The sequence below is a fragment of the Sus scrofa genome, chromosome 4 (genome assembly GCF_000003025.6).
Source record: "Sus scrofa isolate TJ Tabasco breed Duroc chromosome 4, Sscrofa11.1, whole genome shotgun sequence".
NCBI classification, from domain to species: Eukaryota; Metazoa; Chordata; class Mammalia; order Artiodactyla; family Suidae; genus Sus; species Sus scrofa.
Window position 1 is genome coordinate 110,792,616 of NC_010446.5, and position 18,447 is coordinate 110,811,062.

The 18,447-nt window shown below is 51.6% G+C and overlaps 1 protein-coding gene and 1 long non-coding RNA gene across 11 annotated transcripts in view; one reads left to right on the plus strand and one right to left on the minus strand.

Moving 5' to 3' along the window:
- Positions 1-18,447, minus strand: part of LOC110260358 — a 35,237-nt gene that overhangs the window by 14,601 nt on the left and 2,189 nt on the right. The window lies entirely within an intron of this gene.
- MYBPHL (myosin binding protein H like) lies at positions 13-16,864 on the plus strand. Of its 9 annotated transcripts, none has more exons than XR_002343526.1 (9): positions 11,212-11,702; positions 12,233-12,428; positions 12,641-12,780; positions 12,919-13,078; positions 13,181-13,317; positions 13,444-13,447; positions 14,282-14,468; positions 15,586-15,633; positions 16,778-16,864. XR_002343526.1 is itself a non-coding variant. In XM_021090079.1 (8 exons), exons 1-7 carry the CDS (start codon positions 11,397-11,399, stop codon positions 15,594-15,596), a joined length of 1,137 nt encoding a protein of 378 aa, XP_020945738.1. In that variant the 5' UTR covers positions 11,212-11,396; the 3' UTR covers positions 15,597-15,633; positions 16,639-16,864. The 9 variants fall into 9 exon arrangements, 5 of the variants coding, with proteins under 5 accessions (XP_020945739.1, XP_020945738.1, XP_013852747.2 ...); XR_002343527.1 differs by having other exon boundaries at positions 11,215-11,323; positions 11,614-11,702; positions 13,181-13,447; XR_002343525.1 differs by having other exon boundaries at positions 13,181-13,447; positions 16,639-16,864.

Sequence of the window (18,447 nt, forward strand, 5' to 3'; positions counted from 1 at the left end):
GGCCGGCAGCTTCAGCTCTGATAAGACCCCTAGCCTGGGAACCTCCATATGCTGTGGATACAGCCCTAGAAAAAGACCAAAAAAAGGCAATAAAATGCAGATCCCGGAGTCCCCAAGTCCTGCTCACTTTCTCCCAGCTCATCGGGGCTTCCTCTCACCGTCTTTCTACCTGGCCCACATCTAGGCGATCCCCGACTCCCTTCTTCATGGCATCGCTCTGTGCTATGGACCCAAGCTGGCCGCCTGCAGCATCACCTTTAGCGCCTGGGGAGTGATCGTATAATGATCAGAATCTTTTTCAATGTCTACTCTGCGGTGCTCATTGAGGACGTTCCTTTCACGGAGAAAGATTTTGAGAATGGTCCCCAGAACATACACAATCTTTACGAGCAAGTCAGCTGCAATTGTTTCACTGCCGCGGACCCTCACCTCCTCCTCCTCTCCTCAGAGGCTTCTCTTTCTGCGTAAGCGCTAGAGCCCCACTGCGCGTCCCCTGGCCAGCCCCCTCCTCTATTTAAAGATTCTCCCGACCCAGTCAACGCCGCCCTCCCCACCCCATTCTGGAGCCCTCTGCCACTGGCTTTCCCTGGCTAGACATGGAATCCCTTGTTCTCCAAGCTCGGGAGACTGCCCCCAGTGGAGGGAGGCTGGGGCTGGCGGTCCCCTATTCCTCTGGGCCCCTTGCCTTGTCTGGTTCCACAATAAAAGAGAAACTGCTCTCTTTAAAAAAAAAAAAAAATAGAATAGAATGCAGATCCCACCCAGACCTATTCAATTAACCTTTCCAGTGGACAAGACCCTAAGGGTGTGCATTTGTTATTTGACTCTTTCACACCTTCACTGCAACAGGGAGCTAAGACCGAAAGCCTGGGCCAATCGCTTCATCAGGGCATGGATTAAGTGGGGTATGAGAGGGGTGTGCTGTCTGGACACGTGAGGGCCAGGTTAGATGACAGAACTAGGTCAGAGGGCCTTTACACAAGACTGACATGACAGTGCAGCCTCTTACCAACCAGCCCCAGAGGTCAGGCTCCACAGTCACCCTCTCAGCCATCCTAGCTCCTGATAAACAGGCCCAAGTGTGTCTACAGGTCGTCCTGGTCCTCAGCCCCTCTACAAGTTGCAAAGGTGAGTTCTGGGCTTCTGTCCCACACCCCAAGCCAGGAACACAGTTTCCTGGGATCCTATTGACTGCCCCCAATCTGAGGGCTCAGCAGGAAAAAACGAGTAAGTTCAATCATCCAACCATACTCATTTGTTTCCATAAAGAAATGAAATAAAGGCAGGAAGGGAAGTGGGACTGTGGGAATCCTGTACTTTTGACCCAACCTTGCTGTGGAGCGAAAACTGCTCGGAAAAGCCTGCTTAATTTATTAGATGCGTTTTCACAGAGGGAATGCCAGCTTCGGAAGATGAGCAGGTGAGAGTATGACAGGAAGCCAGAGTGAAAGGATGGCGTGCACAGACGTGTAAATGATGGTTCCATGAGCCTAGAAGTCGGAGAGGACCTTTAATGTGTAATCAGCATCGCCTATGTTCTGGCCACTTTGATGTATTTTTACCATTTTCTCCTCAACACAATCATGCACCATCATCCCTTGTTTCATAGACTAGGGAGTTCAGGGTAAGTGATTTTTTCCCCAGGGTCACCCAGCCCAGAGGTTGTAGCAGAGCCCAGAGTCCCCCTCAAGCCCTCAGACCTGAGCCCCTGGCTCTCCTCCCTCCACCACTGCCGCCTCTCACTTTATTTGTACTTTATCTCACAGGCAACAGAGCTTTGAAAGGGGCAAGTGCTGGCCCCACCTAAAAATAGCTTACATTTATCCAGCACTTAGCTGCGTTCTGCTAAGCACTTTCCATAGATTCCCTCTTTGAATCCTCACAACAACCCTGTGGTCGTTATCATCTCAGTTTACAGATGAGGAAACAGACCGGAGAGAGACTGATGCGTTCAAGTCACACAGCCGTCTGGCTAGGAATGGCGCCAAAAGTGAACCCAAGGGTCTGGCTCCAGAGTACAGAGTCTGCCCTCCAGTGCCACTGGGTGAGTGGAGAGCATGCGGCCACCCACATGAAGGTGGCGTCGACAAGACCTTACAACTCAGTGAATGCAGGAGCAGAGGGAGAGACCAGTTAAAGGTGTGCCTGTGAACCAGTGAATCCTGGGGCCTTCTTTTGGACCTGGACACCCTTAGATGAGCTGGAGGTCAGGAGCAAGTGGTCACCCAACCCTCCCAACAGAAGCCAGAGGCCCCGTTTGGATGGTCTGGGGTGGCGGGGGAGGGGGGGATGCTGTCTGAAGCACACGCTCCCCCCTCCCTCCCTGCTGCTGTGTAAGAGGTTTCATCTCTTTCCCAAGATAACGGGGCCACCTGTCCCTCCTCCTGTGGCTATTCTGGGCTTTGGTCTGATCCCCCTCTTCCCCTAGCCCCTGCCTCAGCCCTTCTGGGTGGGACAAGGCCACCCAGTTACATAACCCCATGGCTGGGACCCTGGGGAAGCCAGGCTGCAGAGCAGGTGCTCAGCCCCTCCCTCACCCCCAGCAGTGAAAATCTTCCTCTGGAGCCCAGCCTCGGGGTGGCCCAGCATGGAGGCAGCCACGGCTCTGGAGGTGGCCTCAGGATCCACACTGAAGGTGAAAGAAGCCAGCCCAGCCGATGCCGACCGACCCCAGGCTTCACCTCAGCAGGAGGCTGGCAGCCCCATTCCCCAGCTGCTACCCCCCATAGAAGGTGACCCATGGCGGTGGGGAGAGGGGAGGCTGGGCGTGGGAGTTGGAAGGACTTCCTGCTGCCCTGACTGCACCTCGGTAGGTTTTACAGAGCTAAAGGGCTTCAGGGGGTCGGAACGTAGGATGCAGGAGCCCCTACTGGATCCCCTTCCTTGCTGGAGTCCTGCTTGCTGCTCAAGTGTCTGCTGGGTTTTCGCTTTTTACCTAAGAAGTCAGTGAATGGTGTTTGTGGCACTTTATAGTGACTGATAATGGCAGGTTTCTATTTTTACCTATACAATATGCCTCGGGCAAGGAGGACCTGATGTACTAACGCCAGTCAGGAAGGAAACGAGGGGTGAGATGGTGTCCACCTGGATTAGGAGAAGGGGGACATGGAAGGCTGATAGCCACCAGGAGGCTAAGTGGTGAACTGTATGTAACATTCCGCCTCGCCCTCAGCAGAGCCATGGGTCCGTGACCTACCCGGACAGTGACTTCCACAGGAAACCCTGCATTCCTGGAGCCTGAGCTCCAACAGAGGCAGAGCCCTTCGGGAGGAGCAGTCGGTTCCCCCTTTGCGATCACTGTGAACCTCCCAGCAAAGAGGGAGTTTTGAGGCTTGAGGTGGGGGCCCTTCCAGTCCCAATTTCCCTGCCAGCAGCCCTGCTGCCCAACACTGCCCCTGGACAAGGCCTCTGTAGCCAACAGCTCTGACACTCACCGGGGGTCTCTCCCACTGCTCCTGGCTCAGCCGAGGGAACATGGGAGGCAGGAGCCCGGCTGTCCCCTCTCCTGCACGGTAGGAACCATGGGGGCTGCAGGAAACATTTGAGACAATTCCCTGCACAAAGCCCCACTTCTGGCCCCTTGAGGTCTTAAGTGAAGAGGATGCAAAGACCACGAATGAGATGCCGTGGAATCCCAGTGTAGGAAGGGGAGCAAGAGGAGCCAAGATCTAGACTTCGATTCCCAGGGCTGCCTCCAAGCACCGTGACCTTGGCCAAGTCAACAGAATGCTTAGCTTCAATTTCCTCTCTGTAAGATGGTGATTACCAGTAGCTACCTGGTACGGGGGTTCACAGGATTGCTGAGATAATCCAAGGTGCCTTGGAAGAGGTCAAACCAAGTTGCGAACAGATGATAAATTATTTCCAAGTCAGGAGTGAAGGAGTTCGGTCTGCAAACAGGGGTGTGAAGGGAAAGTTTGCTGCCCCTTATCCTAATGGACGATGCTGGCTCTTCAGAAGCTATTTGAACGGCAGGGGCAGAGAGCTGGCTGAGTGCGCTCCATTGGAAAATAGGAGAGAGAGCACAGGTTATTGGGAACATATTAGGCTGAGATGGTCTTGAGGTAGAAACCAGTTTCTTCCCCAAAAGTCTCAGGGAGTAAGTCACAGGCAGAGGGAGAGAGAGCCAGGACTGCTGCCTCCCTGCCCCTGGTCTCCACAAAACCTCAGGGCAGGGTGCTCATCTCTCCCACATCCTCCCTCCAGCCACAGGGGGACGCTGTGGGCAGTCAGCTCCTGACAGCTGCGGCCTGGCACACAAGTGCGACCTAAAGAGCCCCATTCTCTGCACCGCAGGCCTCAGGGCCACCACCACCGCTGAGCTGCTCAACCCACTGGCATCCCAGAGGCTGCTGGCAGTAAGGACTCCCTGTGACCCTCTGCGCATGGGTTTGCATTTGGTATACAGTCAGGAAAAGAAGACAAGAGTTCACATCCTAGCTCTGTCCTTGACCCGAGCCAAGGCAATCCGCTTTCATTTTCTTGTCTGTAAATTGAGGGAGCAAATTAAATCAGGGTTCTTAATTCTTTGAAGGATATGGACCCCTAGGAAAATCTGATGAGAGCTGTGGATTATTGCCCCGAGATAAATACTCAACCAAGTTCAGAGAGTCCACAGAATCACTGAAGCCCAGCCAGAGGCCTTCAGGGCACCATGGCTCTGGACCAGATGGCCCTCAGCTTCCTGGTGAGTGTGAGGGCTTTGCCTTCCTCTGAACCCCTCTTCTCCCTTATGGGGAGCTCTACAGGACCTAGAGGGGTGCTGCGGGGAGCTCGTGCACACATTTGAAACAAAGGCATCAGAACATTTGCAGCATCAAAATAAGCAACCGCTGACCCTGTCTCCTAGTCGAGAAAGCCCGCTCCACATGTCTAAATAAGCAAAGGTCGGGGGTTGGCCCGGGGAAACCATCCTCTGACACCCTCAGCTCTGCACAGAGGCGCTGTGTTCTGGAGACAACACTGGGCAGGGGCCAGAGGAGAGCTTCTGCGACAGTGAGAGGCAGGCGACAGGCTGCACTCTGACATGGAGATGATGAGACCCTTCGGCCCAGGGGCTGGGCCCGTCGGCTGAGCTCAGCACAACTGCTCCAACTGAGGGCGTGTCCTCTCAGTCTGGACTGTGATGTGACTTCAGCCTTGGAATGCTGAAACCCTAGCCTGGGAGAAACCATCCTTCCTTCTTTCCTCCCTTCTGGAGATATTTATTTTTTGTCTGTTATGTGCTAGGCACTATTACAAACATGAACAAAGTAAGCAAAAAACACTGCCCTCATGGAGATTACATTCTAGTGCAAGGAGTTCCCGTTGCAGCACAGCAGAAAAGAACCTGACTAGTATCCATGAGGATGCAGGTTCGATCCCTGGCCTTACTCAGTGGGTCGGGGATCCGGCGCAGCTGTAGTGTAGGCCAGCAGCTACAGCTCTGATTCAACCCCTAGACTGGGAATCTCCATATGCCATGGGTGCAGCCCTAAAAAAACAAAAAACAACAACATTCCAGTGCAAGGAGAAAAATAATAAATAAGCAAACAAAATACATACAATTTCAGATGATGCTAATTGCTATGCTGAAAAACAAAGCAGAGAAAGAAGATGAAAGGTGCTGGGGGAAGGATTCGTGCTTGCTGTTTTAAACAGAATATGCAGTGAAGTCTCATTAATAGGTGATTTGAGCAGCAGCTCAAAGGAGACAAGAGCAATGCATGCAGATATTTGGGGGGAAGATCGTCCATGCAGAGAGAACAGTAAGTGCAAAGGCCCTGAGGCAGGAGTACACCCTATGGACTGGGGTCATGGTGGCTGTAGCAGAGTGAGGGAGAGAACAGCAGGTCTGGCGTCAGAGAGGTAGCAGTGCCATTGTGGACACTGGTTCAACTCTGAGACAGGTGGAAGCCCTGGCAGGGTTTTAGATGAGAACTGACATGATCAGGTGTAGGTTTCAAGACTGAGTTAAGAACTGGCTATAGCAGGCCTTGGTCACTAGCAAGACTGTCAACTGAGAATGTGAGAGAAAGCGTAGAGGTTTCAGAAAGGGAGGCAAGCAGCCCTCACCTAGGAGCACAGGAGGTTGAGTGAACTAAGGAAGCCTGGCGGAAGTGCCAGGGTCTGCTAGAGGTAGTGGGCGTCAATTTAAAGTCAGCTCGGTTTTGTATTTTTCCCCAGGCATGTTTAGCTGTGTGGATGTCAGCACTGAGTGGGTGGAAAGTAGTTAATGGGGGCTGGGTATTGCTAGGAGAGTGCGATGAAGCAGAATAGGATTAAGGGATTTGAGGGGGACATGCAAGGGAGCAAGTCTAATGATGACCATGGAATCTAAGATGGGTGGGAAAGAAAGGAATAACATGACAGGGGCAATAGAGAGCAAAAGGTGGGAAGGAAATGGATCAGAGGTTTCCATGGGCTGAAGAATTGCTGCTGCTGGAGCACTGGAAGAAAGGAGGGAGACAAGGGGATCAAGACTGCTTGGTTTGTTTGTTTCTTTCTTTCTCTCTCTTTTTTTTTTTAGGGCTGCACCCGCAGCACATGGAGGTTCCCAGGCTAGGGGTCAAATCGGAGCTACAGCTGCCAGCCTACACCACAGCCATAGCAGCACAGGATCTGAGCCGCATCTGTGACCTATACCACAGTTCACGGCAATGTCAGATCCTTTACCACTGAGCGAGGCCAGGGATTGAATCTGTGTCCTCATGGATACTAGTCAGGTTCTTTTCCACTGAGCCACAACAGGAACACTGGGAATCAAGACTGTTGATGAAACAAACAGGCCTCAAAATTTAAGACTCAACTACAACTGATGTTTATTTCTTAATAGCAAAACAACCAAAAGCAAGTGTTCCTACTCAGCAGACAGTTCTCCACACTCTAAGGGATCACAGGGCCATGCCTTGGGGCCCCACGATCATCTACATGCAGCTAGCAGACGGGAAATAAGAACTCACTTATTAAAAGCCTCGGCTCAGAAGTGATTCTCATCACTTCCCCTCACATTTTGCAGGTAAGAACTAGACTCCTCATCACACAGCAAGTGGAGCAGCTCTTACTCAGAGATAATTTACTATGAAAGAGAAAATATCTCTAAACTGCTGTGGGAGGTGGTGCCAAGAGAGTGAGATGCTTGAAATTCAGATTCTAGAGGGGCCACAGGTCTTGGTCTAGATAGTGACCAAAGGACCCAGAGCTGAGCAGGGGAGGACGAAAGATTGGAGGAGTAACAGGCAAGGCTGTGAGAGGCCCAGCAGGGACTGGAAGGCTGGGTGTTGAGATGGCCAGGAATCAGGGCTGGAGCAATGCTGGAGACAGTGACACTGAGCCAAGGCTACACTCATCAGCATGAGGGGGAGACAGCCACAAGGGGAGGGGGTGACGAAGTGTTCTCCTTGGAGAACCATTGTCCGTTTCTAAGTCCTTTTATTTTTTTCTGACTTTAGTTTCATGGCCCTTAAGGAGGGGGCACTCCGGTTCTTCACAAGGTGCTTTTGAAGTCACCACACTTCTTTCCCATACACTCCTCCAGACAGGTCTCTGATAAGGTCAAGGCCACATCCTTCGCATCTACTAATGTTTCCCTAAGAAATACTGGTACTTTTTTGCACCCCTGAAAACCTCTGGGATTTTTTGGAAGCCACAGCTCACCTTATGCATTTGCCCTCTTCTGGTGACCATTCACTCATACGTGCATGTGCACGTGTGCGCACGCGCGCACACGCACTCACACACGTACACGCCTCCACTCTTGCAATGAATGTGTCCATCTTGTTCCTTCCCCTCCAGGCCATAATTAATACCATCAATCCGAACTACACAATCCTTAGGGGATCGCTGGGGAAAGTCTTTAGCCACGTGAAAAACCAAATTAGGAGAGAGCAAGGGTAGTTATTTCCCATAAGCAGAGAAGGAAATGGGCATAAACTGCAGCAGAAAGGAAATAGGGTAGAATTAGGAGAGATTTTCTAATGAAGAGAAGTCAAGATTTCTGGACTTTAAGTAGCTTCCTTCACCACTAATTTTTAAGATAGTACTTCTGTCTGAGAGAAATTCGGTGCTGAAGAGCAACACAGCTCAGAAGCCGAGGGCTCACATGGGACTTTTCAAAATGCCTTTTCCTAAGGCTCTATGAACGGAGAAAACCAGGGTTCTGCTTTAAGGCTTTAGTCTTTGGGTCACACCCCTCCTGGCATCTGAGGAGGAGAAAGACCTTGAGCGTCAGGGAGAGCCAGTTTCTCCAAGGTCAGTACAATTACCACCTCGCCTGACTGCGGATGTGTGAAAAGAGATGCCCCAGATGCGCCCTCCTATTAACTTTCTTAGCAAAGGGTCAGACTGCTTGTTTGCTGGGCAGACTGAAGGCTTGAGCTGAGCTGGGAAAGAGCTTGCTGCCACCCAGCACCCAGAGCTGTCACACTCTCTTCTGCCACCTCCCTGTACTGTGAGCGGCTTTAGCTTCAAGCCCATCCTCTGCCCTCCCACTGGGGGCTGGGAGACTAAGGCGAGCAGAATCCTCAACTACTAGTCCTCAGAGTTGGGACTTTCTAGTAACTTAAATTTGTCTCTTATTAATTCATCATCTTGTCAGGGAATCCCACTTAGAAGCAAAGAACTGACCAAGGAGCCCTCCAGAAAGGGAGAGACCACCAGCCGGCTTCAGCCTTTCTCCTCTGTCTCTCTCTCCCCCAACCCCTCGGCCTCCCCTCTGGATTTCAAGCCATTCTGCTAATCCTCCTTGAATTCCCCCATCTTAGCTTATGTTCCATATAAACTAATTTCTTTTCCTCCTTAGTTCAGGTCAAACAATGCTAACCATTTCCAAGGTATTTTCCCATTGTTTTTTGTTCTGTTTTTTTTTAGGGCCACACCCGTGGCATATGTAGGTTCCCAGGCTAGGGGTCAAATTGGAGCTATAGCTGCCAGCCTACACCACAACCACAGCAACGCGGGATCTGAGCCATGTCTGTGACCTACACCACAGCTCATGGCAACGCCAGATCCTCAACCCACTGAGCGAGGCCAGGGATCAAACCTGCATCCTCATGGATACTAGTCTGTTTTGTTAACCTCTGAGCCACAATGGGAACTCCTTTTCCAAGGTGTGTTTCTAAGAAATGCTAAGTGGGGACAAATACTACAGACATCAGCAGGCACCTACCTGTGGAAGCCCCCTTCCTACCTGAGGTAGAAGCAGAGCAGGGCTCCACTGGCACCTCTTCCGGGTGTGAGGGCCTGGGTTCCCTCCCTCACCTCAGCCTTTTCAACCCTTGAGTGTGTCTCCCTGCCTTCCCTTCCTGGGCTCCTCCCTCCAGCAGCCCTGACCCCGGTGCCCAGTCCCAGGGGGACGCCAGCAGGCAGGAAGTGCTCAGAGAATGGGTCCTTCAGACACACACTCTGGCTCTGGGAGGCCGAGTCCTGGTGGCAGCACTTCACAGCTGGCCATGAGACCTTCAGCAGATCTGTTTCTCTCTCCCAGGCCTTTCCTTCCAGTCTCCTCCTTGCTCTGGGTGCTCATCAAGGTTCTTCGAAGTTCGGGTGTTCTGGAGGCAGCGTCTCTCCAGCTATCTCCCCAGCGAGCGCAGAGCGTCATTCTCCCGGCAGCAGTTAGCTCCCAGCCCCCCAAGATGAGATTCTGACCCTCCTTTGCAACTGCCATCCTCTTTGTGCAGGAAACCCTGCAGTCCTACCTTCCTGCACTCAACTCCTTGGTCGCCTGCCAGGAAGGCCACAGGAGAGCAACTCGCCGCACAACACGTCTTCTGTTCTTCACACCCCGCCTCCTCCCAAACCGCCAACGAGGAGCAGAGGGCAGCCCAGGGGGGTCAGTCAGCTGCCGGGCTGCGCCGAGGCCTCAGGCCTGAGCTGTGAGCAGGACGGCGCCCAGGAGGCCCCACAGGGTAGCAGCGGGGCAAAGTCTAAGCAGCACCACCCAGGTTAAAACGTAAGCCATAAGGCAAAGGAGGGAAATGAGGTAAATAGAATGGAGAGCGTGCACGGAGTATTTCTCCTTGTTTTCCTCTGCGGAGGCCAGTGCTCTAGAGACGGTAACGGGGGCAGATTGTGGGCGCCAAGCTCCTGGTCTCTAAACAACAGTCTACGAACTGAGGTGTAGGAAGAGCTTCGTAGAACCTTCGTTTATTTTCTGCTTATGTTATTCTAAATGTCACCAAATTTCTGCATTACGTAATGTACACTTTAAACAGTTCAATAACGCCATGTTAAACGTGCATACAGTGGGGCAAGTGTTCGGGAATATATTTGCAGGAAAATGTATGTTATCAACAAGTCTGGAATCTGCTCTCAAGCCATTTTGTGCTGTTTGCCACAGCTGCGTACTGGGGTGGGGTTCCTCTGACGGCTAGGAGCAAGTGGTGGGGGAAGGCGGGGGGGTCCAAGGCGCTGTCACACTCTGTGTCCAACAGCGGCAGGGGACCAAGGAGGAGACAGGAGCCCCCAAGGGCTGGAAAATGGAGTAAGTCTCAGCCAGGCCCCCAAAGGAACCCAAGTGGGGTGCTGGTGCTTCCTCAGCCAAGGGCGCCCGAGGCCTCCCAAGAGGAAACTACAGCTGGTCATTCTCCAAACTTCCACTCAGCACTTTCCTGAGCATATCTTGTCTTCATCCTGGAAGCCAATAAATATAATCTAATCTCTTTTCTCACTAGAACATGCCTGGAAGATGAAGGAGAAGCGAGCAGTGGACCTAATCTTTCCCAGAATCTGACTATACAAAGTGATCCTCCACAAACTGGAAGACACTACACAGGCCCCTGAGCAGGGCGGCCCTGCAGAGAAAGGGACCCAGAGGCTAGCTCCCTCTGCAGCGACATCAGTGCTGTCCTCGTGGGCCAAGGGTGTTGACTCTGCCTGCAGAATGTACAGCCTTCTCCTTGGGGTCTGGCACCAAACTGGGAAGCAGGGCTGACACTCGGAGGTCAGGGTTAACTGTGAATGTGGCCTTGATAAAAGGAGCGTTGTTGAGGACAAATGTAGAAAAGGAGGAGTTCCCGCTGTGTCTCAGCAGTAAGGAACCCGACTGCTGGAGAGAGCGGGTTCAATCCCTGGCCTCACTCAATGGGTTAAGGACCCAGCTTTGCCGTGAGCTGTGTGTAAGTCGCAGACTCGGCTTGGATCCCGCGTTGCTGTGGTTGAGGTGTAGGCCGGCAGCTATTGCTCTGATTCTACCCCTAGCCTGAGAAATTGCACAGGCCGCATGGGTGCAGCCCTAAAAAGATACAAAAAAAAAAAAAAAAAAAAAGGAAAAGGAGTGGAAAGACAAACCACACAGACTGGACTAGTCTGTGCACAAACAGGAAAAAAAAATCTCATCTGATGAAAGGTCAGTGGTTGAGAATTACAAATTAAAAGTAGTAGGCGTCAGGCTTGTGCTTCGGTGCTCTGTCAGGACTTTAATGCTCTCTAGAGGATTCTTCAGCCAGTTGCTCATCCCCAAGTCCTGGCGAGACGATGGGAGCAGTCTTCCCAGCCGGAGAGAAGGCTGGATCTGCTGGGTGTTGCCTGGGTCACCTGCGCATGGAGCACAGCCGGATGCAGTATCTGCTTCCTCTAAGCTCTTCTCTTCCCCAACAGGAGGCTCACCACTGAATTTTCTCTCTTTCCTTCACTCAGAGCATCCCAAAATCTGGCTTCCTCGGGCCCTGAGGCAGACCTATATCCGGAAGGTTGGAGAAGCTGTGAACCTGCTAATCCCGTTCCAGGTGATCATGCCAGCCCCATGCTAAGTCTATGGCCAGGACCAGGCCACGGTTTGGATTTGGAAGCAGAAACCAAGAGTCCTGCGAGTGGGGCAGTCATCCTAGCCTTGAATGGAGGGGGCCAGTCACCAGAAGTCTGAGGCCAAAGGGGCCATCCATCAGCGCTCCTGAGCAGGGGTTGGGTCAGGTCAGGTGGGCCCCACATGATGACGTGAGACCAATCCATGCCTTTCAGTTAGCAGAGGTCTGGAAGTTTGGAGGGCTCTCAGGGCTATGGGCAGTTTTGTCAGTCCCAGCTGCCTTTGCTGTTCATGACCTGGAGGCTCAGAGGGTGGCCATCCCCCTTTCCCACAATCCTGAAGCTGCTGCTAAGAGATGGAAGTCGTTTGCTGGCACAGCTCACCAGCCTCCCACTCAAGGAATTTGCAGCTGTGACTCAAGTCACCACATGGACCTGATAGTTCTGACCTCTAACAGACGGGAGGGGCAAGGGGCCTCTTGGGGCCACTCAGAGCCTTCTCCCCATTTCTCAGGGCAAACCCAGACCTCGAGCCATCTGGACACATGACGGCTGTGCCCTGGACACCAGTCGTGTGAGTGTGCGGCACGGGGAGCGGGACTCCATCCTCTTCATCCGAGAGGCCCAGCGTGCTGACTCAGGTCGCTACCAGCTCCATGTGCAGCTGGGCGGGCTGGAGGCCACCGCTGCCATCGACATCCTGGTGATTGGTACCATGCGGGGAGTGGGAGACAGGGTGGTCCTCAGGGGTTCCCTCTCCAGCCTGAAGAGGAGCCAGCACAGGGAGCTGGGGAAGCGGGGTGTGGGGGCTCAATGATGGGTTGGGGGAGGGGTGGCTCAGCAGAAAGGGAGGGGCCCCTCCTGGAATGACATCCTTGCGTGTGACGCGTGCCATGCCCGCCGCCATGCTTGACCCTTTCAGAGAGGCCAGGCCCTCCTCAGAGTATCAAGCTGCTGGACGTCTGGGGCTCCAGCGCTACCCTGGAGTGGACACCTCCCCAAGACACGGGCAACGCGGCACTGCTGGGCTACACGGTGCAGAAGGCTGACATGAAGTCTGGGGTGAGGCTGGGCTGGGAGGGAGAGAGGGAGGAACAGCACATTCTGGAGTGGGGCTCTGGTAGCTCCGTGTGGTGGGCTGAGGTGCAATGAGTTCCCAAAGCGAGGGTCCCACGCCCACCATGTTCTGGGGCCCTGCAGCTGTGGTTCACGGTGCTGGAGCGCTACCACCACACCAGCTGCACCGTCTCCAACCTCATCGTTGGCAACTCCTATGCATTTCGAGTCTTTGCTGAGAACCAGTGTGGGCTCAGCGAGACAGCCCCCATCACTGCTGACCTGGCCCACATCCAGAAGGCAGGTGAGGCACAGAAAGCCTTCAGAGGCGGGAAGAGTTAAGGAGAGAGTTGAAGAGGGATGGGGCTCTCAGGCACTCTAGCAAGGCCCTTCTTGGTCCCCTCAGCTACCATTTACAAGACGGAGGGCTTTGCCCAGCGAGATTTCTCTGAAGCCCCAAAGTTCACCCAGCCTCTGGCAGACTGTACTACAGTCATTGGCTACGACACCCAGCTCTTCTGCTGTGTCCGCGCCTCCCCCAAGGTGAGCAGAGAGGCCTGTGGGTGGCTGTGCTGTGCGGCTCCCTGCTCCTGCTCTAACCTTAGCTGTGGCCAAGAACATTCTAACCAAAGCATCTGTTCCCATCACCAACGTCTGCTCCTTCCACAGCAAGGTATGAAGGAATGCCCAGGGTACTGGGTGTTGTGGATATGCTTCCGGTTTCCCTTTCAGTGTCTGTGCCTCACACGGGAAGATGTCCCTTAATGTCCTGCTGGCAGCTGGGCATGAGCTGCAAAGTTGTTTCTCTGGCCCGGGTGATGGAGTCCTGCTGGTTTCTCCCTACCCTCCAAGCCTCATCCCATCAGGGCCACACACATGGAGTTGAACCACAACCCTGAGCAAGGCTCCCTGTATACTTACAGCCTGGTCACTGCACTCCACACTTGGCTTAGGACACCATGAACACCTTTTGTGTCCTGGGCCAGACCACGTGGAGATAACATCTCAGAGAGTATCAATAAGCCCACTCTACAACCTACTTGCTAACCAAATGGGACAGAAGCAACTCCCAAGCCAAAAGTGGGAACAGACTGTGAAAGATTCGACAGCGTATATATAGAAAAGAGGAGGTCCCGACGCCTAGTACTTCTGGTCCCTAAAGGGGCTGCCAAGCAGAAAGGAACGGAAGTGGCCCCTTTCTTCCAGTCAGGAATACCTGATGAATGAGGCGAGGTGTCAGCTGTTATTTTCGACCAAGAGAAGGAGCTAGGGAGGCTGCTGAGGTACTTGCAGGGGAACCCCTTCCCAAACATAAGGGACAGGGAGTTTTCCAGAAGGCCGTTATCTCATCCAGACCCCTGGATCATCTGTTCTTAAAGCACCCTGCTCCTCCTGCTCCTCTGGCCTGTGTGTCCCCAAGGCTTTAGACAAAGAGTCCAGAGACTGAGCACAGAAAGAACAATTAGTTCTTACCACCCCTTGCTGCCCCCTCATCTTTGTCTTCCAGCCAAAGATCATCTGGCTGAAGAACAAGATGGATATCCAAGGCAACCCCAAGTACAGAGCCCTCACTCACTTGGGAATCTGCTCCCTAGAGATCCGCAAGCCTGGTCCCTTTGATGGGGGCATCTACACTTGCAAGGCGGTTAACCCTCTGGGGGAGGCGTCCGTGGACTGTCGGGTGGACGTGAAAGGTAAGGGCAGAACTTGCACCTGAAGGGTGTGATCACCTCCTCTTTCCACAGGTGGAAAGGTCGAGGGCAGAGACACACACCTAGATGGAGAAGGGCTCATTTGGCTTCTCCTTCAGGCCTTCTCATCACTGTCACCACCAGGATGTATTTTTTTTATCCACTATCTCATGTCTCTCCATCATAATTCTGTAATATAGGAAGAATCGCTCTTTCCATTTTGCAAAAGAGAGACCTGAAGCATAGGAAGGGGATCAATCGGTTTGCCCAAGATTTTTACCACCGGTTAATTGAGGAGTTGGCGCTATGATGGAAGGAGGCCAAGTCTCCCAGACAGTACCTGGACTGTTTTTCTTTAAACTATACAATCTTCTTATTCAGTCCAGAAAAGCTATAGTTCTTTCTTGCGGTTTTAAGCAAACCAGAGGACTTTCATCTCTGGTGTGTCAAAAGGGAATATTGCACATCCTATTTTTTTTTTTTTTTTTTTTTTGTCTTTTTAGGGCTGCACTCACATATGAAAGTTCCTAGGCTAGTGGTCGAATTGGAGCTGCAGCTGCCGGCCTACACCACAGACACAGCGACACCAGATCTGAGCTGCATCTGCAACCTACACCACAGCTCACAGCAACGCTGGATCCTTAACCCACTGAGCAAGGCCAGGGATTGAACCCATATCCTCATGGATACTAGTTGGGTTCGTTTCCACCGAGCCATGATGGGAACACCACTACCTCTCTTAAAAAGTATTCATTCATCCACCCATTCCTGTCACTTTGTTCAGATCTTCATCACTGCATTTAGAATACTGTTTTGTAATTATCTATTTAATATCTGTTTCCCCATAAACCATGAGCACTCTGAGAGCAGGGACCATCTTACTCACCTTTGTCCCCAGCGTTGAGCCCAGTTTCTGACACAGCACAGGCACTCTCTAAGTGTGTGTGGCCCGAATTAGGAATAAATGGGCCATTACCTGCCTAGTCTTCCCTCTGCTCAGACCCCTAGTTGGCACCATGGACCCCCCAGAAACCTAGAAGTATATCCCTTCTCAATGCAATGAAAGGTTTTCCAGGGATTTCTGAGATGTTAATACTGAGAAATGTCTGAATTCTTGCAGCTCCTAATTGAGGCGCCCTAACATGGACATGAGAAACTCCTGGGGAAGGTAAGGAAAGAGGGATGAGGGTCTGAGGGAGTCTTTCATGTTTACGGCTCGTGTTGTTGAGTCTGGGACAGACGTATGTTCCTAAGCCTTTCAACCACGCACTCACTGGCAGCCACTTTTCTTTCACCACGATTTTTAAGCTAATGTTATCATCCCTATGGAGGAAATTTACCATAGATGAGGTCCACTTGGGCACATCCTCTAGCTATCTGTACTCCTCACGCCGATGATAGCAATTAAACCTGATAGTCTTCTGAAGGAGAGGGATAGTGTCTGCCTAATTGTAAGGGAGGTGCTGGAAGAAAAGGTGTCAAGGGAACAATGAGGACCGGAGGATGGCTGAGGGTCACCACCGCCACGCGGCAGTAGTGAGGAAAAGCAGAGAGGAAAATGTCCTTGTCAACTAATTCTTTCTACCTCAGTCAGCATGGTGAAAAACAGATTCGTTTGCTTGCTTTTTACTCTGAAGGTTTCGGATTCCTTCCCTTGCCTTCCAAGAGAGGAAAACCACCATTATCGTTACATGCCAATGATAATTGAACGTGTGGATATGTGTCCCAAGAAGCTCATTATTGGCAAAGAGCAACTCAGACCATCATTTAGAATTTGATAACTCCCTCAGACTCGCAATCACTCACAGCAGAAATGCTGTGTACAAACTGATGAGGGGGTGAAAAGGAAGCTCATGAGAGAATTAAAGAGAACTGGTTCCCAGTGTCTCCTCTGACTTGTAGCTCCTGGCTGATGAATCCAGAGAATTAATTCCATTCCAGAAGCCACTTATTTAAGCCTCTCACTGATACAAAGCAAATGAAAACCCTGAGGGATGCATCAAAAGTACAGGCTTCTCAGGGGAGCTCTCTGTGCCAGTTGGCTTGTGCAGCCAGTTCTCTCGCCTTCGCTCAATTCCCCCTCTGTGTGAAGGTTAAGGTTATGGTTAATGTTATGCTGTGTTGGTGTTAGCCTTGGTAGTGTTAGTTGCCCTTTCCCGTCTCTTTCACACAGTGCCAGCAACGAAACAGAGTAAGTAGAGAACTCAGAACTTGGGACCCAGACACCGGGACGGGGTGCCTCGGTATCCCAGATGCGCTCTGGAGGTTTGCTGTTATGACCACGACATACCCTCTCTCTTTTGTGCCTCCAGGAAGACTGCGCTGCGACTGTTCTTAAGGAGCTCCAGCATACTCTATTTGGACTAGTCTAAATAAATGCATGCATCCTCAGTGCAAAAGTGTCCATCTGTTTGAGCTTTCTATATGGAAAACCATTGAGAACGGTGGAATCCTTTAGCCAGACTGTATGGAATCTGCAGACCCCCAGCCCCTCTTTCCCTTCCCATATCCACATTTTCTTCCACAGAGGTTCCTAACACTGTCCTTTTCTTTAGAGAGTTTATGACAACCCCGCAGCACCAGGTGCTAAAAGAGATGCTCAAAATGATCTGCTTTCTTCCTCTCTGTGCTTTCCCGGTTGGAAAACCAGAATGCACATCTATCCCAGAGACACAGAAGGCAGGACACATAAATAGTCACACAGCTAATTAAAGACAAAGCACTAAGATGAGAGGGAGGGCTGGGAGATACTGAAGAAACAGGAGCAGAGTCTCATTAAGCCCCCGGGAAAGAATAAAGGTGAGGTGCACTTGCTTACATGTCTCCATTTCTATAACAAATAAGATACTGAAGGCATTCGGTGATGCGATCTGCCAGAGACAGCAACAATTCCTCCCATCCTGGTATGGGTATGGTGCTCTTCCCAGCAAGAACTGGAGTTTCTTTCTCCTCCCCTTGAATCTGGTTGACCATGGGACCCGCTTTGACCAAAAGAATGTAGTGGAGGTGATGCTATGTCAGTTGGCCTAGACCTTAAGAGGTCTGGTAGTTTCTGCTTTTGCTTTTAGAAGTCAGCTCCCACATAAAGGATCTCAGGACAGATTACTGAATTTACCAGAGGCCACATGGAAGACAACCAAGCATCCTGGCTGACAGCCAGCACCACAGCCCTAGACGTGTGTGGCCACCCTGGACTCCTTGGCCTTGGTCAAGCGAAATCTACTCCTCATGTAGAGACAGTCTGTCCTTGCACTGCCCTGCCCAAATTGTAAAATCATGAGCAGATGAACAGTTGCTGTTGTTTCAAGTTGCTAAATATTGTGTGGTTGGTTACATAGTAATACAGGACTGAAACAGCCTTCTATGCATCAGGCACTGGACATCAGGTTTTCTCTTAATCTTCATTTTACAAATAAAGTTTATAAATTGTTCCAAGTTACGTAGCTGGAAAGTAGAGCATCTGGGATTTGAACCAGGTTTGTTTGACTTCAAGCCTTTCTTCCCTATTTCCTCCCCACTGTCTGGGCCTGCACTGGAATCGTGGGTTTAGGAAAGAAAAGATTTCTAGAAGGCAATAAACATTAGGCAAGGTTTTGAGGAGGAAGGGGATATGTTTTGGCTGAGTGTGAAGAACTTTTCTGTTTGGACCAAAGGCCTATTTTCAGTGGAGGCAAAGTATCTATTTCAGCCTCTGTCAATTGGAGTTTCCTGAGAATGAAGTCCCAGTGCCCCAAGACATTCATTGCAGGTCATAAATTAACTTCTTCCTATGCACTGAGAATGTTACTAGTTCTGTAGCATCCTTGGGAGAATTGAGAAAAAAGTTGCACAAATCATTTGCAGGGTCTAATGTACCTGGAGAATCCCTGCTGAGAGTGTTAGGAGGGACATTAGGCAGAAGGGGCCAGGGTCCAGAGCCAGCCAGTCCGGTACACAATGACCAAGAGGCCTCCCTGCAGCCAAAGCAGGGCCTAGGTCAGGA

Excerpts from the sequence above, each read along its gene's own strand:
- MYBPHL (XM_021090077.1), top strand. The coding sequence starts at position 11,397 with ATGCTCTCTAGAGGATTCTTCAGCCAGTTGCTCATCCCCAAGTCCTGG. Across the intron at positions 11,703-12,232 it reads ACCTGCTAATCCCGTTCCAG|GGCAAACCCAGACCTCGAGC; the intron begins GTGATCATGCCA and ends CCCATTTCTCAG. Across the intron at positions 13,079-13,180 it reads GGCCCACATCCAGAAGGCAG|CTACCATTTACAAGACGGAG; the intron begins GTGAGGCACAGA and ends TGGTCCCCTCAG.